General features: G+C 33.6%; 1 protein-coding gene across 1 annotated transcript in view; it reads left to right on the forward strand.

The window, feature by feature from the left end:
• Window positions 1-24,938, forward strand: part of LOC150092734 (U1 small nuclear ribonucleoprotein 70 kDa-like) — a 110,569-nt gene that overhangs the window by 24,535 nt on the left and 61,096 nt on the right. The window contains exons 3-6 of the mRNA XM_090414803.1: window positions 7,443-7,497; window positions 11,152-11,216; window positions 17,506-17,568; window positions 21,450-21,531. Coding sequence (XP_090270929.1) covers window positions 7,443-7,497; window positions 11,152-11,216; window positions 17,506-17,568; window positions 21,450-21,531 — 265 coding nt within the window. The remainder of the gene's footprint in view (window positions 1-7,442; window positions 7,498-11,151; window positions 11,217-17,505; window positions 17,569-21,449; window positions 21,532-24,938) is intronic.

The raw sequence follows: 24,938 nt of genomic DNA on the forward strand, positions 1-24,938 counted from the left end.
TTGTTATATTCCCATGCCTTCTCAACTATTTGTCATAAATATCTGATCCTGACAGCCTCTGTTTGGCCTGAATCCAACTTGTTCTTCACCAAGCTTTTCTTTCACAGTTCTTCTCAACCGTTTCTCAAATATACTTGCATAGATCTTGCCAGGAACAATCAGTAGGGAAATACCTCTGTAATTCTCACATTCAGTTTTATTTCCCTTTTTATATATGGGTACTATTAGAGCTCTACTCCAATCATTGGAAATTTGTCCCTCTGTCCAGGCTTTCTGAACTCTGCAGTGCAGCCACCGTAAGAATTTTATAACACCATACTTTAGTATTTCTGGTCGAATATCATCTACTTCTGCTGTCTTTCTACATTTCAAGCCTTTGAAGGCTTTTTCTACTTCAAGTATGGATATATTCCTGACTGTATGCCTGTTGAGTGTGTTTTACCACTGTGCTATCACTGCTCGTTTCATTTAGCAATTTTTCGAAGTAATTACTCCATACTTCAAGGATATGTTTTTCTCCCGTTTTCATGTCACCTTTATCATCTCTAACTCCTTTTACAGAACTCTTTCCTCCATTTCTAAGCTTCTTCAACAACCTCCAGAATATCTTACCACCTTCTTGATATTTATTTTCTATGTTCTTGCCAAAGTCCTCATATGAATTTTGTTTAGCTAGTTTTACACAGTGTTTAGCTTTCTTACATTTGTCTCTGTATTCTCTAAGAGCACAAGCTTGCTTATTTGCCAGTAACTTTTGATATACTTTCTTCTTTTCCTTCACTGCCTCTTTAACTTCCTGTGTCAACCATGGAGTTCTGATTTTTCTATCCTTGCAGACTACCTCACCACATGCCTCTCTGGCTGAATCAATCAGGGTTTTCTTCAAGGCGTGCCACTTAATCCCAAGGTTTGATTCCTGTTTTCAAACTCTTTCATTTTTTCTTCAATAATCTTTGTATATTTTAGTCTACAGTTCACATCTGAGAACTGTTAAACTTTTATTCACTTTAAAACATTCTTACATGTTATTCTTTTCAATATGAAATTCAATTTTATCTTGAATTTCATGACTAAATAGTAATCACTTCCAATTTCAAATCCTCTGTACACTCTGGTGTCCTGCACCAGGGAGAAATCATCACTACCAACAATAGCATTGTCAATGAGACTTTTCTTATTCCTGGCTTCTTCTCTCCATGTGAATTTTTGCACATTTTTATGTTGGAACATTGTGGTAGGTGTTAGTAATAACCAGTCCATGTCCTGAGCAGAAATCCAACAGGTATTTGCCATTATTATTAGCTTTGCTTTTTTCTCCAAATTTTCCCAAAATATTTTTGTATGTCTGACAATCATTTCCTACTCTGCTATTTAGATCCCCAACAAGGACCAACTTTTCCTTTTTCATTGTGTCAGTTGCTTTTTCTAAAGCATCAAACTAATGATGAAACATGGCCTTCACTACATTTAAACCTCATGTATGATCTCTGATCTGCCCACCTAAGGATAAACTTCACCCTCTAGCACACTCTGGAGTGTCTGAAGTTCCCTGTGACTGTGACTTGGCCTACTATGGGCAAACAGGAGGATCAGTTAACATCTGCCTTTGAAGACCTCTCCTAACCTAAACAAACAGGGTTGTATGAATTTGCCAAAAATTTGGGAGACTGTTATTGTAAGAGCAACTTCCACATAGCTATAATGTGGAAATGTATTCTTTTTTTTTTTTTTTACAACATTAGAGGGTGCCAAAATAGGACTTTAGATCTTTTGTTTGTTACAATTGTATTGTTTCATTTACTCACTATCACGTATACTAGCTGTTGATGATGCTGATTTGAAATTCAGCAAAATATAAGCAGTTAATAAAACATCCTTTGATAAAAATTGTTTGGTGTTGTTAATATTGATAAAATGCATAATGAAAATACTAAATTATTAAGTATTTTGGATGTTTATTATTAATATTTATGGCAATTTTGCCTATTTTCTTATTGACTTTTTTTACTCATTTATTTATGATATTTTAAGAATATTAATGGACAGTCATTAACCTCCCTACCAGTGAGGCGGATGAAATAGTAAGACCAAATTACACTTCTTATCCATGTTATTCAATAGGTGTTACAGAATTTCATCCAGATTTAGCTGGACGTCTATAGGCATCAAGGTCGGTTGGGGGGGGGGGGGGTTAATGCCTTAAATAAATTGAGTAAAAAAAAAGGCCAATGATGTTATACAAGGTACTCCTTAAGAAAATAGGCAAAATGGCTATAATAAGATAAAATAAAATAATAAAATTAATGTTATCGTCTCGGACACTTATGTTAATTTACAAAGTAGCTCTGCAAAGGTTCGAACATTTCCAAAATATGATTGATAATAAATTGTTGAACTTTTTAACTGAATCTACAGTAATGTCAGGTGTTTTACTTTCAACAGAATGAATGTCCAAAAGCTTTAACTCTTTTTTTTTTTTTTTTTCCACAGACACTTAGGTGTTGGATGTTATTTCTATCTTAACTGTTACAAAATCAAACAATACTAAATCCTAAAAGGATATTTATTAACTGGCTTAGTTTTGACTGGATTTCACACCAGCATACTCAGAGCAAAATATGTTACAATTTACATTCAACAGTGAGTGTGAAACAATTCAAATTGTAATGAGCAATAGATCTAAAGTCCTAATTGGCACCTTCTAATTGTTGTATAAAAGAGGTTATGTGGGAGTTGAATCTTAAGATGACTGTCTCCCAAAAATGTCAAGCCTGTCAACAAGATTTATTGCTCGGGTAAAATTTTTATCTGTTTTATTATTTTTTCTTAGAAGTGTTTTTAGAGAACAAGAAGGCTTCCCCCACTGAAGAGAAAGATATTCTTTCTCTTCAGTGGGGGAAACTTGAGAATATCAAAAAATATTCACCTCAAAATTAATATAGATTATTATCTCATTTTAAGCAGTAAAATGAGAAACAACAAAGAACTGAATCAGGCAAGATATTACATAATGATAATCAGTTAGGTAAAGCCAGTTATAAAAAAGAGGGATATCGTTTGGTATGGCAATCATCATCAATTCCTGATATGTATCCTTAAGAGGTGTGCAGGCTACTATGGCAGCACTACATGATTAAGTTTACATTATTATTAATTTCTTATCAACAATTTTCCTTGAAATTAGTCTATTACTTGTCAGCACTCTAATGTTTTCATATCTAATATTTTGATCTTCTAAGGCACTTCTGACTGAATCAATCCACTTAGACCTTGATGTTCCTCTGGGGTCTTTTCTTACCATCCTAGCAAAGAACACCTGTTTAGGTAACCTTTGCTCTCTTCCATTCTGTTTGCAGGTCATTCTACCTGAGATTAGCTCTGCTAACATTCCTGAATACTGACAATGTCATGTTCTTTCCTAATATCCACATTTTTAATATGATACTACTGTTGATGTCATTATTTAGGCCCCTAATATTTCTCAGAACTCGCATTTCTGTATTTTCTAATCCTTGATCAAATGCCTTATTTCTAACTGGACTCTCAGATTTGGTTTAATCACTGTCTTGTTTACTACTAGTTTGGTGTTTTGGCTAATTTTTGTCTTATACCATATAAATTATTCAGCCAGCTTCCCACCATCTTTGCTTATTCTGTTGTCTAGTTCCAAATTTAATTGCCATCTTCACTTAAAAACTGCCTAAATAGCTGAAATATTTTACTTGTTTTATAGGGTTCTCTATTGAGAATGCAACTGACATTTTCACCTGCCTGTTGTCATAGTTTTGGTCTATTGCTCATTTTCATGCCAAATTTGTTACAGCTGCTATTCAGTTTAGTTAGAAAATGCTGGAGATGTGCAGTGGATGTATTTAGGAGTACATCATTATCTGCATAAAACAAAGTGCCAAGTTTGATATGTCTGATTCTAAGCAGATCAGGTTAACTTCTAATTTAATGTGCATTGTTAATTCCTTTGTGATGTGTGAAATACTTGAAATTCCATCCCCTCAGAGCTTCAATAGCTCAGTCATCATCAGCAATGTGCTTTGGTTAGAAAGACTATAGTTTAAATCCTAAAATGCAGAGAATGTTTTTTTAGTGGAAAGTCAGTCAGCCTCATTCAGAGATGACATGGTTTATCAGTCCTACAAAACAGGCAGACTGGCCAGAGAATATGCACAATTATGTGCCCCCCCCCCCATCATGGTTTGCACGCTGACCTTATGGCCTTGATTGTTTTGTGGCATAGGTGCTTATTTCAAAATGTGTATTATTATTATGTTTTATTTATTGTTGCATATGTTATTCTCTGCTACAGTAGGAAGTGCCTTAGAAGAATGAAATATAAGATATGACTATTGGTGCCCTCACAAATAATGGATTGATTTGGAGGGGAATTGTCGATAGGAAGTCAGTCTTTCTACTCGTTTACATCATTAGTGATGTAAATTTTCATTGGTATTATTATATCCTATACATCCATGAGAGTACACATTTGATGATGAATTTACCAATATGCATTTTGATGTGATACAAAGTTTTGACTTTTATTTCTGATCAGAGGAAATTTAATGAAATTTGATATATATGACAGTGAGGCTGATTTGTGCCTGTGATACTACAGAAGATTCTACTAAGGAAGGAGTAGAGTATTTTATGTCATTAGAGAATGTAGAGAAAGCTGTGCTTGTTGGAAATTTTAACAACAAAGTAGGAATTGAATCCTGTTCATAGAAATCTTTAAGAAAAAATTGGGGGGAGAGGACAAAGCTAATACTAATGGTGGTAGACATTGACTAGATCATCTATTTCCAGTAGAAAGATGTAAAGAAATTCCCATGGGGGAGGGGGTTCAAGAAATCGTCTGATTGATTTTGTTACAGTTGATAGTGATATCTTCGTATTTGTTCAAGACAAGAATGAATAACAAATCAAAACAGTAAGAAAAATTGCTTACTGTTTTGATTTGATGGTGAGAAAATGAAATATTATAAATAGAAAAATGTATATAAAAGTTTTATAAATAAGTTGAGCAGCTATCAAAGATGAACTGTAAACTCAAATACAAGTATTATTCAAGAAAAAATGAGTTTATAAACAATAACTGTACTTAGAGACCTGGTGGCATACTCTGAAGAAAACATTCATTCAGCTAGAGGTATGTGGTGGAGTTTGTAAGAATATAAAAATTTACCTTAAAAATGCAGTTCTGAAAAAGAAGAAAGTTCCATGTTTGTTCTGTAGATAAGTTTTCTGAGTACTTAACCTTTTTAGTTCACTTACAATAGTGGATGGGTGGACAGTTACATTTTAAAAATAAAATAAAAAATTAAACACCAAATGAAACTGTATGAGTGACATTCTCTTCTTCAAAATGCCCTACATGATTTTTACCAGAACAAGCTTGATTTCACACAAGTCCTTGAGACAGCTGTTTCATCAAATGAATTAACTCTAATGAAAATGGATCTACTTGGGTATGGCAACACTTCCATTTGGAATAAGAGGTCATTTTGAGAACATGGTTGTTACTCATGTGGTGGAATTTTGATGACATGGTTATGCATTATCATTCTCCTCTTTTCTCAACAACTAGAATGATTACTACTACCTAAAAAGTGGTTGTTTCAGAGCAGGCACTAAGAAGAAAAATTAAGAGACTGGTTATGAAGCTTCTCTTTCCAGATCTAGTTTCAAGTGACAGTTTTCTAGTTTCTAGATCAAGTGACAAGCTATCAGCTTGTCACTTGCCCTGTTGATGGCTCATTACCTGAATGGATGGTATTTTGCTAGCAATCAATGTGAAAATCCAATGAGAAAATATTGCTACATTACCTCCAAGGAGTGATTGGTTTTTTGGGAGAGTGATGCCACCGTGGAGACTGGGTTAGAAATAAAACACTGATTTAGTGTTTTATTTTTCTACCTCTGTTAGCTGTGGTTTGCAAAGACTGAACCACAGATAATAGAAATAGAAAAAATTAGGGGACTGAACAGATGACATTGTTGGCAGAATCATATTAAAAATGAGGATATTAAAGGATCTTGAGATTGTTAGCATTCAAGAAGGTGCGAGTTGTTAATCTATGTTATGTATGGTCATTTAAAAAGAATGGAAGAGGAAAGGCTAGCAAAACAGGTATTTGTTGCTAGAATTTCAGAAAGAGACCCAGAAGATGAACAAATACCTGTTTTGCTAGTGACAAATGTTTCAGAACATTTGTCACTAGGAAGCTAGTACCACGTGAAGAGTCGATGTATTTACTATCATAATGTTTTGTCTGTTCCCTGATGGTGCATATCAGGAATTTGTAATGATGAAAAAATATTTTGATACTGTGCTCAGTGATCTTGTAGACTTATTATCATCAGCCTATTCATATTGATTTCGTCAAAAAAGAAATAAATAAAATAAAAGGCTGATCCAGAGAATTGTCTGTTATATAGTTCATTTGAAATAATTCAGGTGATCTGTGGAACTTGGATGTGCTGTGATTAAAGTGATTTTCTACAGATCAAAATATGTTTCATTTTTATATATTTCATGCTTTTCTCTCACATGGCCACTTCCTTATTTAAATCAGCATCTATTCAGTGAAAAAAAAAAATTAAAAAGTATATAATCTTTCAAATGGATTATTTCTTATACCTATTAGAAAAACATTTGATTAACATTGCCAACCACTGGCTAAGAGCCATTATTGAGAATTTTTATGAGCAAAAGTTTGTTTTATAATCACTGTCTTGGTGCCCTCTACTTTCAATTTTTTTAGTTTTATATTAGCATCAAAATTTCACTCCTCAGAAAATTTGGTTTTTATCATGTTTGACAGGCAGTTATAGCAGTGTAGACATATTAATTACGCTAACATGACTAATTAATTAGGTTTCTATGAAGCAAAGGTAATTTGTACATGACTTACCATTGAACCTAACATGTAAGTAGAAATAATCATTTCTGCTTACGTATTAGGTACATGTTCGAAATTATTCAGATTTAATTAGAGTTTGTAAAAGTTTTGTCCTTAAAAGTTTCTTGGGCTCTTAAGAGAAACATTAATATTAAATTCTAATAGGTATCCAATAAAGTGCAAAATTTTTTTATTCTTTAAATGACTAAATTTAAAATTTTATAATTTGAATAAATGAAAACAGAATATCAGGTTAACAAAGTTTGAAGAATTTTGTATATTAAAGTTAAAACTATGCAGTTGTTCAGAACAAATTTCTGTTCTTTTAAAATGTATTTATTTTTTAAGGGCAATTTTGAAGACTAAATTATGTTGGCTTCCAATTATTGAAGTCCACAACCAGTATTCCACTTGAAAAAACTTATAAATCTTCTTGCAAATATGATTGTGAAACTCATTAAGCTTGTAATATCTTTTAGCATTTGCTTCCTAAATGATTTTTTATTTTATTCTTTCTCTCCCAAATAGCGAAGAGAAAAGGCAGAACAGGTAGCCTATAAACTCGAACAGGATATTGCCTTATGTAAGTTTTACTCTTTAGTATATATATATATACTTATCTAAGATGCTTGATTTATTATTTCATGTATGTAATTTAAAGCATAATATATTGTATATGAGCCAAATAAAATGGTTAAGTGTGTAAATTTGGTATTTTGTGATAATAATTAAATGCACAATACTCAAAAAAAAAAAAAAAAAATTAACTACATTGTGAAAATCTATTATGCATATAGGTTTATATAGCCGTTCAAACATTCACTTGGCAAAACATGGCTGTGTTAAATCAGTCAGTTGCATTTGTTCTCAGTCAAGTTTCTCTTTATTAGAACAAAAATACCTTCACTTTTTTAGGTGGTAGATGAATTTCATCGCCTGATGTGAGACAAGTATTGAGAACTGGCAAAACACATCTAAACTAATAAACAAGCGGTTAATACTAAGTTCAAGGACACTTACCACAATTGTGCATATGTGCTTGACCTAAGAGAGAATAAGGACATCAACTTGAAAAATAAAATGCCAAGAGAAAACAACAGCTGGGTCATCAACTACAAACAAGTTAAATTAGTGTAAAAATCAAGTGACGCCACCATGGAGACCAATATGCAGGCACTCTTAGGAAATGTGCAAGATCCTTGCTGTCAAATATATGCCCCACTGAGCCTTGCATATCCTTTTCACTGGCATCCGTGGTCCCAACTCCAATCTTAATTGTGTCTACTGCCATCTCCAGTCTACCAAACCCCACCTACTCTCTTTTTGGCAGAAACTTGAATGTCATCCCCCCCCCCCCCCCCCCAATACTATTCATCTCAACCTTCTAAACTACACACTCTTTAACTCCTTTTGACCCAAATTCATTTGCTGTCTCTATTGCTCCCCTAATGCAACCAACCACTCTGAGCTCTTTAATTTCCTCTTCTTAAAAATTGATTTTCTCCAGTCCTACTTTCCCAACAGCAAAATCATCCTCCTAAGAGATTTTAATGTCCACAACACCAACTGACTTTCCTCCTCCAGTTGTACAGATCTTGCAGGCAGAGATGCTGAAACATTTGCCATCACTAACGACCTTACACGTGTTCAGATGCCAACCAGAATACAAATAACCTGAACCACTTCTCAAACACCGTACATCTCATCATCTCACCAATGATTCTTCCAAATACATAGTGAATATAGTGCCCCCCCCCCCCCCAAGTAATGCCAGCCACCACAATCTAGTGCTCATCTCCTCCCCCATGCAACAATGCTTACAGCCACTCCCATACAAGAGCAGTTTGGCATTATAACGGTGCCAAGTGGGACAGCCTCCACAACTTCTATGCCTCATTCCCATGGTTGGACTATTGCTTCCAACCCAAACGTATCACCAAAGTAATCCTTACTAGCATGGGAACATACATGCCCTACACTGCTCTGAACTGTCGTCCACCTTCTAAATTCCAGCTCTCCAAAAGGTATGTCAGGGCTCTACAAATAAAACATCAAGAACTCCATCCTCCTTTAGTGCTTATACTGAAGTCTGAAATAGCTGCAAGAAAACTATCATGCTTCCTAAACAGAGTAACAAAAAGAGCAAAAAAAAAAAAAAAAGTGGGAAACTTGCTGCCTGTCCAAATGGTAGCTGAGCTTTGGTTTCTTGTCAAAGCAATTGGTCATAACTTTTGAACAACACTATTCCTACTCCTATCACACCCAGAGATGACTCTATTGTATCATACCTACAGAAATATCCAGTCTCCTGCTTCACACTTTGTCTCCAATGCATGTATAACTGACAATGGTAAATGCCCCCCCCCCCCCAACCATTCTAGATGCCCAATATACAATAGCCCCTATGTCCTTTTGCCAGAAAGAGATCAGAAAAATATTGTCCAAATTAATTAGACACAAAGTCTCCTGGCCCTGATAGCATTTCTCCAGTTGTTCTGAATTGAACTGACTCCTATTTTATGTCACCTATATATATTCTCTTACTCCACTGGTATCTATCCCAGTGGAAATTGGCCTATATTCAACTCATTCCCAAGAAGGGTGACAAATAGACACCTATATATATATACAGGGTGTTCGGGATAAATTTGACATATTTATAATTAATTATATTTTTCCGTAAGTTACATGTATTAACACACACTTCTCTTCATTTAAAAGTTTGGACCCTTCTTCATTCATATACAAGATGTCAGAAAGGATGGATAGCTGGAACCCACCTGAATCATGGAAGAGAATAACTTGTATCATGATGATTCGTGCCCGCCATCAAAATAAGGATATTACGACTGCTGCCCAATGCTCCCTGAATACAGTAAAAACAATCAGGCATGAACTAGAGACTTGCAATGGTGACTACGAGGATGTAGCAAGAAGAAAGATCCCTAGCAGACGATCTGATTGCGTTCGTACAGCAGAATTCCTCGCAAATCTGCAGGAACAGGTGTTGAAGAACCCTGGCATTGGAATTCGGGCTTTGTTCGTGGAGTTGCTAACTGTAGTCAAGCCCTGGATAACAAGGGTAGCCAATGGTAGGCCGTATGTATGGCAGCAGGATTCGGCCCCTTGCCACACCTCTGGGAAAAGTCAAAAATGGTTGTCTGAAAATTTCTACGACTTCACCAGTCCAAATGTTTGGCCTCCAAACTCCCCAGACCTTAACCCCATGGATTATTTTGTATGGGGCGCAGTTGAAAAAGACACCAATCGCACTTCCAGTAATACAAAAGCCCAGTTAATGGATAAAATTAAAACAGTTTTTGCGGCCCTTCCCAGGGAGACTGTAGCATCAGCTTGTTCGAGGTTCCGAAGCAGAATTGAAGCTGTGACCGATGCTACTGGTGGTTATTTTGAGTAAATCTTGTTGATAGTATTGTAATTAACTCTGCCTGTAATGTTTTTTTGTCAATTCATTAAATTTAATAGATACAAAGAAGATTTTCTTTTTCCTTGCGAAACTGTCAAATTTATCCCGAACACCCTGTATATATTATCATTCAAAAAATTAGTTTGAATAACTGTATACCGAGAATGAAAAAGAAAAGATTTAATGTTAAGTTTCGTTGAATAAATCAACTTCTTCAGGTATCACAGGCAAAGAATTATATAAAATAACAGAAACATGATAAAATTACATCAACAGGTCTAGTATAAAACATAATAGTACATTTTAAAACAGGAATGCGTGCTGGAGTTCCAATTGAAGTTGACTACTTGCACTTGAAATTTCCCCACTCAGTACTAAGTTCATTAGAACACATGCAGCTGCCACTCAACATCCCTTCACAGTACATCTCGAAACTTGCAGAACAAGTTTCTTTCCCTGCTGTTGTATTGTGGAATAGTGTTCCCCAAGGAATACAGTATACAGGCTTTTGAATCAAATCTAAACAAGTTTCTCCTTTCCCAACCCACTACCCATGCATGGTACTAATGTATTACTATAGGTTGATTAACCAACTTCTTGTGTATGTGAAGGTTGTGTAATGGCATCATCAACTATAATTATCCCCATTCACCAATCTTGGGAGTAATAAGGATCTATAAGAAGTTCATAACAATTGGCTTTGGTTCTAGTTTACAAAAATCAAGTCTCTCTCTCTCTCTCTCTCTATCTCTCTGTGTGTTTAGTGAAATGTATGCTAGTTGAAATAAACTTTGAGTTGTATAATTTCAGGGGATCCTCATAATAGTTCAGCAGCAACATCAGATCCTTACAAAACTCTTTTTGTGGCAAGGATAGTAAGTATTTTTATTTTTTTTACTTTTTTTCTCTTCTTAGTAATGAACCAAATGTTTAATTTAAAATAATGAGTATTAATAAACCAAAATTCTAAGTTTCCCAAGTTAAACAGCATATATCATAATGGAGAATATTACAACCTAAATAAGCACCACTGACATTTTGTCTTGTCTGAATTCCATGAAAATAAAATGAAAGAGCAGAAAGAAGTGTTTTTAAGCAATTAAAAATTGTAAAAAAAATTGACTGCTTGGTGTTTGCTTGAAACGTTTGTATAGAATATTGAATGATATTTTCATTTTATGTCTTTTTGTGTGTGTGTTCTCCAGTAAATGTCTATTGTAAGTTAGTAATAGTTAACGTGGGAGTTGATTAATTTTAATAATATTTTCACTAGCAATCCTACTTGTTATCTCTGTAAAATAAGTTTATATCTGGGTGGATAAATCTTTAAACAGGGGTTTCTTCTTCTTTGCTCACATGAGAAATTATAAGACATTATGTTAAAAGCAATATATTTTTATAATTTCTCATGTGAGCAAAGAAGAAACCCCTGTTTAAGAGCTGTATTATTTACTTTAACTTCAAGTACATGTATAAATTAATAAATCCTACTTATCTCTGTAAAATAAATTTATATCTGAGTGGATAAATCTTAAGATTAATAATTCAGTTGAAGTACTACACAAAAATATATCAGTCTAAGAGACTTAACTAAAATAAAAAAGTCATGAAACAAAATGTAGAGGCAAAAGTATGTTGCTTTTTGCATTCGTGCTAATATTAAGCTGTGTTCTGCACTGAAAGGATTTGTAAAATTTTATATTTAAGATGATTGCTTCATGTTTTTTTTCTGTTTAAATAATTGCATGTTAAAAAATTAAATCATTTGAATTTTTATAATTATATATTAGATTAAGAGTGAGTCCATCTTGGTATTTGTTTATGCTGTATGCTTTGCTTGATGATATCATAAAGTTTTTAGTGAATAACATGGGAATAATGGAAGTAGTTTCCCACATACTGAGTTTGAGAAAGAATGATTGTTATAGCACTTTTAGCAGACCTACTGATGTTAACTAGGTAAGAACAGAGTTTTGGTTCTTGCTCCAAGGTGTTAAGTTTTTATTATACCAAGAATGGTTCTCAGTCATGTTTATGTTAAAGATTGAGCTGCAAAAAATCACGACGGCTGTGTTTCATAATCATTTTTAAAAACTTTTATTACCTGTTTAAATTTAAAACAGTTTAGTTATACTACAATTGTAAACATCTTAGAACAAAAATTGTCAAGTCTCAAGTTTCACATCACAAGCAAGTCCACTTTGTTCAAAAGTTTATCCAAGAAAAAACAAATCAAGGTTTTTTTTTAAGCTTCATCACTCTTTCCCAAAAAAAAAAAAAAAAAAGAAAGAAAGACAAAATTTCACTGAATGTGCAATTCAAGAACCTACGGATGTTTTTGGAACTTCACAGTTTTACTTCTCTTAAGTCTTTTGTACCATATAAGTATCTGTCTATATTGCTGTCACCTAAATTCTTTCTAAAGTAATGGTGAAATCCAGCAACAGCCATCTTCTGCATTGCCTCAGTTGTTTCCTGCTCATATCATTCAACTTTAAGCAGCAGCATTGTGGAAAACTCAGAAATAAGGCTTTTGTTCTTTATCACCAAGGCATTTTTGGAATCCATCCTTAAACACAAATCCACTTCATAATTTAGCTCTTGCATTTTACAACTGCATATTTTGTTTTTTTCTCTGATTACTGACTTCATTTTTTTATTCTGCCTTTGTATTCTCCTGACATTTCTAGGTGGAATAACTTTTCTCTCTCTCCCTACTGTAAATCCTATTCATGGCCTTGCCAGTGTACTCATTTATCATGATTGAATATCTTTCACAACATATTTGTTTATTAATTGCTGGTCTTCATTTATTCTCAAGTGGATTATCTTCACCTTATAAATACCAATCTAACATATTTTACTAACTGAAAACATAGTATGATTATCCTTTAAATGAAAGGATAAATCAATTCCGTACAAACATTTCAACATGCATTAATGCAGTGTAATTTAACTAACATGTCTAAAATTAGTTTTGCAAAAAAAAAAAAAAAAAATGGAACTGCTAAAGTGATAACTTAGACTGGCAAAAATCACATTTTTCCAAAGAAACCTGGATTATGTCCAATATTTGAAAACTGAATTGGTGAAGATGAGTCAAGAGATGGAGTGAAATGAAGAGAATTATAGATGTGTATGGAAGAGTGAAGGCGAAAACAAATGATGTTATTATGAAAGAGAATAACAAAAGACCCGCAGGTGGTATTGTATAGGAATTCTATTATGGTGTGGTAAATGAGAAGATGCACGTTTGTGTTCCTGGAGATAAAATGAATAGTGATTGGATATTAAGTAGTAAGCAAACAGAAGAGTTGGTAGTGGCAATAGGGACAAATGACTTGACTGGAAAGAAAGAAAAGTAAGATCAGATGTCGGGAGGTTCAAGAGTTTAATTATGGCTATAGACTGGGATGATGAGATAGGAACTGGAAACTACCTCAGGCAGTATGTAACAGAGGGCACATAAGGATTTGAGGATCTCGTATTTGATTATCTCATCATACAATGTTATGTACACAGTTATGTGTCAAATCATCAAGTTGGTGAGAGTGACCATTAAGTGATTGCCTGGATATATACTGAATAAGATCCTCTGCTAGAGATTTTTGATTTTGTCAGCCATGTATGGAAAGGATATATGTGGAACTACAAGGCTAGTGATTATGAGAAGCTTGGAGCTGTAGCATGGAATGAGGAGTTGGGTGGAAAGGAGATCAATGCTGCTTTGGTGATATTCAAGAATCAACTAGTAGAAGCAATATCTAAATGTATTCTAAAGGACAGAAGATTAAATAAGCTAGGTGTGAAATAGATGAATGAAGAGATTAAGCATGTGAATACAGAGGAAGAAGGCATTATGGAGACAATATAAGAGGAGTTGTAATAATCAATTCCATGAGGATTATGAACAGCAAGCAAGGAGGGTGACTTGATTGGTAAGGGTAGCAAAAGTGAAGTATGAGCAGCAATTAGCTAATGAAGCCAAAAAAAAAAAATCCTTGGGAGTTCTTTCAATATGTAGCCACAAAAAAGAAGAAAAGGATAGTTATGGAAGGATGACTGATTGGAGAAAATGGTATAAGAACAGCTGCTGTGAGGGATGTAATTGAGATATTTCATGAGCAGTTCACTCATTCTTGTGAATGTGACATCATGGAGTGTGAGAGCTGTGGATGATGATGAGGAAAGACTTACTTAAGAAAATAAGAGGTATATGAGGATTGAGCAAACTTAATGTTAATAAGGCTGTGGGACTTGATATTATATCACCACTTATTTTGAAGGAATATGCCAGGGAGTTTACATCTATCTTGACATATTTGTTTAATATGAGTCTTACTTACATTGGGTTAAATTCCAAAGGAGTGGAAGGAAAGCAAGATTGTGCTTCATAAGGGAGGTGATAGAACTCAAGAATAAAATTATAGGGCTATCTGTGTGTCAGTTGTTTTAATTTAAGTGTTTGAGAGGTTGGTGAGAACCAGGATCCAGAATTGGGTTGACAACAATGGTATTATTGATCTTTGGACAGCATGGATTTGCTAAAGGGAGGTTATGTGTTAGTAATCTACTCATTACAATAAGGTGACTGCTTCATTGGATAAAGGATACACAGTAGCATACTTATATTTGCAAAGGCTTTTGATAATTTGATAGTCAAACTAGAGCAGATGGGGTTGGATGACTAATGCATTGGACTGGAGACTGGCTGTCAGATAGGTATCGCAAGTTGTGTGTGGGGAGCAATATCTTTGAAGAAGAAAGTAACTAGCGGTTTGCTTCAGCAGTCTGTTTTAGGCCATTGCTATTTAACCTGATGGGATGTAGAATTTATGCTTGGTGGGGATATATTGTTAGAGGTGGAGGAAATAAGAGATCTTAGGGTGGTGGTGGATAAGGATCTCACTGCCAGAATTAGGAAGAAAACAATGAATTCTGGGATTGCTGCAAAGGACATGCACTTGTAGAAGGAGATTCTTGTTCCATTGTATAAGGCTCAGATCTGGTTTTCAAAAGGGCAAAGAGATGTTGGAAAGTGTCCATAGGCAACTGACTAAAGAGTTTCTGATCTCTGGAATGTTGAATATGAGAAAAGATTGAGGATGCAGTGTTTACAGAGTAGTGGAAAGAGGAAGAGGGATGATGTGATAGAGATGTACAAGTTGGTAAGGGGTTGTTATAGGATCAATGTCGAAGAGGTTTTTTATAAAATAGCAGCAGATCGGGGAAGAACAAGAGGTCATCCTTGGAAGTATAAAGGAGGGGGTGGAGATTTTTTTTTTTTTCGTGGAGCATTGTAAACGATTGGAATGCCTTTCAAGAGTTGTTTCTGCAGAGAATTTGAATGTGCTTAAGGCAGGGTATGATGAGCTGTGTGTATAACAAAGGGACCTCCTAGATGAGTCTTTGACTCCATGAGGTTTTAGGATAATAATAATAATATCCCTGTTTCTTGGATTTAATTGATATGAATACAATTAGTGTCTGTACTTTAGTAACAATAATTTGCAACCCATTGGCTTGACAAGTAACTGGAAAACAAAGAATATGAATAATATGAAGCTTGTTTAAATTTCAGCCAAGGAAGTCATATTTAACCACATTGTGTAAACATCCAGATCTTTGAATAGATAATTATAAATGTTTGGTGCTCAGTTGAAGTATAATTAAGTATATATGATAAGAATAACGTAGAAGGTTTTCACCACTGGATTAACATTACGAGAAATTATAGGAACTGTGGTTAATGATTTTTTTCTAAATATTTTGACTTGTCGACTGTCAAGCCGAGCTAAAATTTAAGCATTTCCTATCATGGGAAATATTTGTTTTGATTTCTAGAATAAATTAAGTTTTCGCACTGAAAGTCATTTGAAATCTTTATCGTGAAATTATGGATTGCTTTTTTAATTTGTGTTCAAAAATAATTTTATATTATGAAAAATAGCAATTGGCCTTAGCAAAGATTTATATTATTTGAAACAATTTAGGAAATGTAATATATTGTAGCAATACAGGCATGTTCATGATATTAAGATATTGTTACTAATATTGCTATTAATCATAATTCAATGGTACTTATGGCCTGGGTCCAACCTAGGTTGGTTTCATTACCATAATTAAAAGATGAGCTGGTTAGTCCTATGTCTAAATATATATTCTTGCTTGTACATTGCTTGTGTTCTCTGTCCCTGTTTGAAGAATGTAAAGTCTTGGTAAAGATTCTTTGCATTCTAGACAGGATTCAAACTCACCTTTCAAAAAAAGTGGGGGGGAGGGGTTTCATTAAAACTGAATGAATTACAGAGGTTCTTAAGATAGTCAGTCTTGCTTTTTGTTTATTAAAGAGCAGTAACTATCTTAAGATCCCTGTGGTTTAGTGAGTTGTATGAAACTGATTTACACTGAAGGTTTCTGAGCATTGTGATGCCCTTTTAAAGGCATATTATGAATAACATTAATTCACGATTTGCCAGTACCGATCCTATAATGTTATCACTGGAATACACAGCTATCAGGGTATCAGAAGGGCCACTCCCATAGTTTTGGCTTCTTTTTTTTTTTTTTTTTTAAGAGGAAGTTTTGACGATTTGCCAGTACCGATCCTATAATGTTATCACTGAAATACACAGCTATCAGGGTATCAGAAGGGCCACTCCCATAGTTTTGGCTTTTTTTTTTTTTTTTTTTTTAAGAGGAAGTTTTGACGACAGCCAAATCATCACTGACTCCTAATCAAACATATTACTCTATTTGAAAGTTTGATCAAAAGTTTTGACACCGCTGGAACCACAGGTTTGGACGAAAGTGGATTGTATTAATTTTGTGCAGTTTATTGTGATTAAAAAGCAGCCAATGGTATAATGAAAGAATATATCTTGTGAAGAGGTAGGTAGTTAGTCTGGTATTAACAAATAATTACTCTAATTTTCAATCATTTGTTGAGTTTAATCAGAATTCATTCATTTGTTCTTGAATGGTTTTATGGACTGACATGATGAAGTGCTGTTCACTTGCATTTGCACCTAAGAAGTTTGAGGAAATATGCTATTAGAAATAGTAATTGTGCTAGTGGGGTTTATTGAAACTTCCAAATATTTCTGTCCTATCCCTAATTTCCTTATTTTTATTTGTTTAATTATGATTATGTTCAAATTTCAGAATTATGACACCTCAGAATCTAAACTTCGTCGTGAATTTGAGGTATATGGACCTATAAAAAAGGTATTTATTTATTTTATTATTTCTTTCTTTTTTTCTTTTTTTTTTTATTGATATTTCAAATTTTTCCCTATTTTTGATGCATAGAAATATATACATTACTATGAGATGTTATTCTCCTAAATAAATCCAGTACAAATCTGCAGATTGCATAAGCTGAATATTTGTAATTAATTTGATATAAAAACTAGCAATAAAATAACAAAGATGATAAAAATAGACATGAATGAAAACTGAAGAACATCAACTGCATCCTAGAGAACAAGTTTTTTTTTTTTTTTTTTTCTACAGCTATATGGTATGTGAGGGCAGAGGAGGCTAGATAAGAATCTTGATAACTTGTAAGTCAGGCTGCTAATAGGCCACTCAGCCTCATATATTAAAAACCACAGAGATTCACACAAAAATAAAAGACATTCAACTGTTAAAAACTGGCATGTTAATCTGCTAGCAGAATCAACAAAGCTGGTATGGTAGGAAGTCAATTGAATAAATTCATATGGAGAGAAATTAGTCAGAACATTAAATAGCTGCATACAAGACAGTGTTCAAACCAGTTTTAACTTATGGATCTGAGAGCTGGGTCAGAAGTAAAACACTTCCAAAGACTAGAGACCACAGATATGAGAGTCCTGAGAAAGATTAGAGGCATGAACAGATGGTATCGATGGCAATATCATTAAAAACGAGGATATTAGGAAAGAACTTGACGTTGTTAGCATCCAAGAATACATTAGCAGAGCTAATCTCAGTATGGTCACTTAAACAGAATGGGCGAGGAAAGATTAGCAAAAGAAGTGTTCTCTGCCAGGATGGCAGGAAAACGATCCAGAGGAAGACCAAGATATAGGTGGATTGATACGGTACAAAGTGCCTTAGATGATAGAAATATCAGATCTGATAATGTTGGAGTCTTGACAAGTAACAGACTGATTTGGAGGAAAATTGTAGATAGGAAGTTAGTAATGATGTAACTATCATATCCTGTACACCCTTTGAGGGTACATGGCAGGAAATTGATGATGATCAGCATCGACATTGTCTCTCTCTTCACTAACATTCCCCATAAAGAAACAGTAGAGTTATTAACTCAAAAATTTCAAATTTGTTATTACATCCGGTTACTTCACTTGGAAAGGTAAAATTTACAAGCAAGAGGAAGGAACAGCAATGAAGTCTCCCTTATCGCCAAATTTAGCAAACCTGTTTTTAGAATACCTTGAAAGAAAAATTTTCAAATATACCGAAACCAAATATTTGGCTACGATGTGTCGACGACGTCTTTGCAGTCTGGGATCATTCTGAACAAGAATCACACCTGTTTCTAGATAAAATAAACTTTTTTCCTCCTCACATCAACTTTACGCTAGAAAAAAAATCTCACAGGGTATCTCCTTACTGGATTTACACATTCAAAGAAAAGAAGATGGTTCTATCGCAAGCCTACATTTTCGCAAGCCGCTCATCATCCATCTCAAAAATTTGGCATCGTTAAATCACTAGTTACCAGAGCGCACAGATTCTGCTCCTCCGAAGAATCTCTAAACCAAGAACTAGAAATAATCAAAAATACAGCCATACTAAATGGATATAATCTTAAAACAACTCGAAAAATCATCAGTTACTTCCTCACACATCAACCTAGACAAGAAGAAGCCCATAGGATTCCCATACCTTATGTCAAATGCATCTTCGAATGTCTTTCAAAAATTATGAAGAAATACAATCTTGCCACTGCCTACAAACCTCTCAACCAGATCTATAACTTGTTACCTGCCGTGTATGAGGTCCCATGCTCCTGCAAGTTGTCTTACTTTGGACAGACAGGCCGATCTGTTCAGAAACGCATTTCGGAACATCGTCTTTTCAAACCACAGAAATCTGGCCTCGCTCAACACGGAGTTGAAAACCCAAACCATAGAATCCATTGGGAGAAGACAAAACTTTTACATAGATCTTTATATAAACATGAACGACACAGACCAAATTTAAACTTCCTCACACATCTACCTAGACAAGAAGAAGCCCATGGGATTCCCATACCTTATGTCAAAGGCATCTCCGAATGTCTTTCAAAAATTATGAAGAAATACGATCTTGCCACTACCTACAAACCCATCAACCAGATCTATAACGTATTACCTTCTCCTAAAGACAAACTCTCTCCTCTGAAGTTGCCTGGCGTGTATGAGGTCCCATGCTCCTGCAAGTTGTCTTACTTTGGACAAATAGGTAGATCTATTCAGAAACGCATTTCGGAACATCAGGACCACATTTGTCTTTTTATACTGCAGAAATCTGGCCTCGCTCAACATGGAGTTGAAAACCCAAACCATAGGATCCATTGGGAAAAGACAAAACTTTTACATAGATCTTTATATAAACATGAATGTTTATATAAAGAAAGTGCTGAAGCCCTACTACACAGACCAAATTTAAACCGCAATGGCTTTCTTGCTATTCCTCAAGTATGGGAAATTGTTCTATAAAATTGTGTAAAATAATTCTTCATATATGTTATTTTTTATTTTTTTCAGTTATATTTTAATTTAATTCTATTACATGCTACTGCACATATTGAGATTCCATTGTAATCATGCTTCCTAACTGTATGTTATTCCTAGTATTGTTTGAATGACTGTACTGAGGATGTCCCAAGATACTTGGGATGAAATATTTACGTATTAAAACTTATCACTGTGGTTAGTACGTGTGTTTTTTAGTGATGAATTCTCCACAGGTTTCATTATATAAAAAAGTCTTACTGATATTTTTCTTCTGTATTTCATACCGTCTTAGACTTTTGCTTAGTCTGCAAGGTTTGATTCTTTTTACAATTTCATAGGATTTTTCTTTACAATATGAAATTCATTTTTATCTTGCTCAAAACTAATCGGTGATAACTTGCTATTTCAAATTCCCTATATACTCCTGTATATATAATTTTGTATTCTGGATGATATCACTGTCAACAATAATATATAGAGAAGACAAAACAAAGTCTCATTGACTATGTGAATTTGTACACATCTTTATGCAGGACCATTGTGTTAATGATGAATAGTTCATGTCTTGAACAGGTACCACCTACCATTATTAGTAGCCTTGTTCTTTTCTCCAATCATTTCTCTCCATGTGATATTCGTTTCCTACTCAGTTGTTTAGATCTCCAACAAGGACCAACTTTGTGTGTTATCTGCTTTCTCTAATGCTTAGAGAAATCTCTCCATTTCTTCCTTAGCAAAACTTTGTGTAGGGACAAATAAGTCTCGTTGTCCAATTTGATGTTTACATACAGTGAAATCCAGCACCGTACTTGATATCGTCTGCCATTTATTGGAAGAGTTTGTCTTTAATTGTTGAATACTGTAACAACTCCTTCCATTCTTTGATTATTTGTGTCTGAATGTCTTGTAATTGTTATTTAGAAGAATGTTTTTCAGTAACACCGATATGCCTGTTTGGTATGTCTTTAATTCTTCTGCCAGTTCCAATTCTTTTCTGATGGTGCCTATTGGACATAAATTCTTGGTAAATTTTTTTGTTTTGCAAATATTTACAGGTTTTTCCCTTTCTTAATATTATCAACTTAAATATTTTGATTTTATCCTTGACAATAACTTTACTATATTATGTAATGAATTCCTCGTATGGTTACTTGCATATATGGGTGCTACTTTGTTTCTTGATAAACTATTCCTTTTTTTGTGGTGCAGTCATATTTGTTCACTATCTCCTTTCTACATTTAAATATAATTCAGTTATGTTTTTTTTTTTTTCCTTAACTTGCCAGAAATGAATGTATCATTGGTATTAATTTAAAAGACATTCTATAAAAAATGTCCTATATTTTTTGGTCTTAAAAAATTGTATTTTATTATCAGATAGTTATTGTTCATGACAAGGACACTGGAAAGCCCCGCGGTTATGCTTTCATTGAATATGAACATGAACGTGACATGCATTGTAAGTATGGAATTTTTATTTTATTTTATTTTTTTTTTTCAGTTTCAGTAATAAATTTTAAAATGTCTTGCTTTCTGTAGATGCTAATTAATTTAATAATTAAAATTAATTACACCAATAAAATTCTAGTTAATTTTATAAATTTTCAATGAATCAATTTACATGTTCCAAAAAAAAAAGTGCCTTTTTTATTTAAGGGAATATAAAGAACTTTAGTTGCTCTTATCTTATTATTCTGACATTAATCCAGAAATTAACTCTTAATTAGGGGGGATTATATATGATCCTATAGCTAGCTCTTAGCAGGATTATATTTTAAAACTTATAGTATGGCATTTTAACTATATAAAAAGGCTTATTGAATGATAGTTGCATTTTAGGAAGAGGAACAATATAGGGCTTATTGTGTAGTAAGAAGAGTGTAATCAGTCCTCTGTCTTATATTTCATCACAGCCTGATGATGCGGCTGGTGTCCACTACAGTATAATGAAACTTGCTGTTTTAAACTAGAGGATACTTTGGTTTGTATATATATGGTAAGGTGGTTGGTAAGGATGTTTCTCATTTTGTATACACACATACATCATACAGAATTACACATTACTCTCACTCAAATCCCTTTAAGACTTTTTTCAGCCATCCTGGCTTTTTGTTTTTCCTCCATTCATTTCTTTCCTTTCCCATGTAATTTTTTAACAATTTAAGATGTTTTGTGATTAAATATAAAGAAATTCTTTCGTTTAAATAATTATATTATGGATCTAAGCAAAAACACTCCTGTCAGGATGTCGAGGACTTGGGTTGCAGTTAACATTTTTGTACCGTTACCTTCTGCTCTTCTTTAGTGTAAGATGTTTTGTATAACATGTAGACTTTTTATATATATTATTAAAAGATCTATAGTAACAATTAATAATTGTAAATATCTTAAAAATAGTGGTGTAGTATAATGTGAAATTTTCAGAAAATACCTTAAGGTAAGGGAAATGTTAATGCAGCAAAGCAATCAGTGGAACCAGACCGTAGGTATTATGTGTGTAATGTTTATCACTCTGTTTAAATGTCCTTAATATGGTAGTATTAAATTAAGTGTATGCTTTATTTATTATTTTTATTTACACATATAATAATAAATAGATGTACTATCTCAGGAATGGTGACAGATTGCAAAGTTTTCTATACTGTGCACTTCAACTAAACTGTTTTACCCTGTACACTTCTGAGTAACTACTAGATTTACTTAATTCCATTCCATAACATAAATTTGATATGCACATAACCTTAAATCTGTGCATAATAGTTGGACATATCACTGAAGTAGGAAAATGCATTGTGCGATTCCTTCACCTATAATGCAAATCCTGAATGTTAGGAATACATTCTTTTTTAATATTTCAAATTTGCATGAATATTTGCTTGATCCTAATCCTTGTGGGGAAAGTAGGATTTTACCAGACATACTGTTTGTTCAAATTGCACAGTAGTCAGGACTAAATATATTTACTAATGTTACTGTTTGGCTGAGAGCTATGCAGTTTCTGCTTTTTTATCAGTGCATTAAATCAAAAACGAAAGTTTATTTCCTGCGTCATCTGATGATGCTTCAGTATTCCCAGTCCATTTTGGTTTGCAAAAAAAAAAAAGTTTCTTTATGTGACTTTCATATTTAAATTTTGCATTTACTCTAAAAGCAGAAAAATGTGTTCTGTAAGCTCGTGTCATTGAATAAAGTTGTTTGACACATGATTGTCAGATATTTTATTTCTTTTAGCATATCACAGCTGTTGTACATTTTTTATTCTCTGACCATATTGTTTTTGATTCCTAATTTATGCTGTCTTGTTGTGAAACTACTTTTACTTTCTTCTTTAGTCTTTATTTCATTACTCCAATGAAACCCATTGAAATTACAAAGTACTCATCAGATTTTTGTTGTGTGTGTAATATTATTTAGTGCAAAGTGATGCATTTGCCATTTAGTATTTTCTCTCTAATTTTTTCTGGTTCAAAACTCAATTGTGTGCAGTAGCTTGAACTCTCAATAGCAAAAGTCACATGCCACAAACAAAATTTGATCTGCCTAAAATTGCTGACATCTTTTTTAAAAGATCTTGTATGTTGCATGCTAAATATTTTGATAAGAGCAACCTAAATGCTTATTTTCTGCTATTTAAATATGGCATATACATATAGTTTATGAACAAATTATATCAAGTTCTATAATAGGAAATTCTGTGCTTTTTTTAATTTGCTTAAATCTGTGTGACCACAAAAATCCATTTGGAATGAATTAAAGTAATACCGGAATGGAGGCATTGAAGAAATTACTAAAAAAAATAAGTGACTAGTATGATTTATCATATAATTCATTTCCATAGTATATTCAAAAATTATTGATAATGAATTAGATATTCTGAGAGCAAAAATTTTCTGCATGCATTTACTGGGTGTGTGTTTGTGCTCACTTGCACATAACTTAGAGGGGACATTGCCATCATATTTCAACAAATTTGAAACATAAGTAGACATTAATGTAGTGGAACAGTTACAAGAATTTTAATGGAATAAACTTTTTGCTCGGGTATCAAGGGCATTTTCAGTATGAATTCATGGTTTAAAAAAAGCACAAGTAGCAAACTAAAAACAATTAAATTTTGTTGTTAACAAGATATTAATAAAACTACCTTGTGTAACAGTATTAATTCTTTTGTAAAGAAGGTCTTTAGCAATTATGGAGCTTGTCTATTGCTGGTCTCATGACGTTCTTAGCTATATTGCTATCCCAAATGTCAAAGGTGTCTGAACAAATCAATAAATTACTTAAATCCATTGATCTTAAAGTGGACTGTGATCAGTTAACTTTTCTCCTAGGCTCTGCAAAGGACAAACTTGTGGTTTATCATACTTGGACCAAACTAGCAGATCTATGGCATATCATCATTATCAAGATCTGGACTTGTTGAGCTTGACATCTCCTCCAAACATGATGCTTTGGAAAAAGACTAAGATTCTACATAAATGCTGTCTTTTTTGTAGAGTGGTTGTATACAGAAAGCTGTGGAAACTTGCTATACTGTCCTAGTCTTAATAAATCTAATTTCTGCCCTATACGGGAGATTTTTCTTCACACACCTTTAGTTACTGTATTTTTCTGTGTATAAGAGATAGTTTTTTCTAAAATTTTTAGACCAAAAATTGGGGGTTGTCTTATACGTGGGGAGTAACTGGTTGAGAGGCCCACGGTTACCATGGTGAAACTGCTGGTACCTTGTCTCTGCGAACAGGCTTCCACCAATCAGTAGCCTTTAACTCTGTTGATTGACATCATCAACAGCTGATTCTGAATAAACCAGTCATAACTCTGAAAGCATTCATACATCTGCAACTCATTGGTGGGGTAAGTTAA

Source organism: Typopeltis vanoorti, chromosome 25 (genome assembly GCF_054136105.1).
Source record: "Typopeltis vanoorti isolate ZY-2024b chromosome 25, IOZ_Tvanoo_1.0, whole genome shotgun sequence".
Classification (NCBI taxonomy): Eukaryota; Metazoa; Arthropoda; class Arachnida; order Uropygi; family Thelyphonidae; genus Typopeltis; species Typopeltis vanoorti.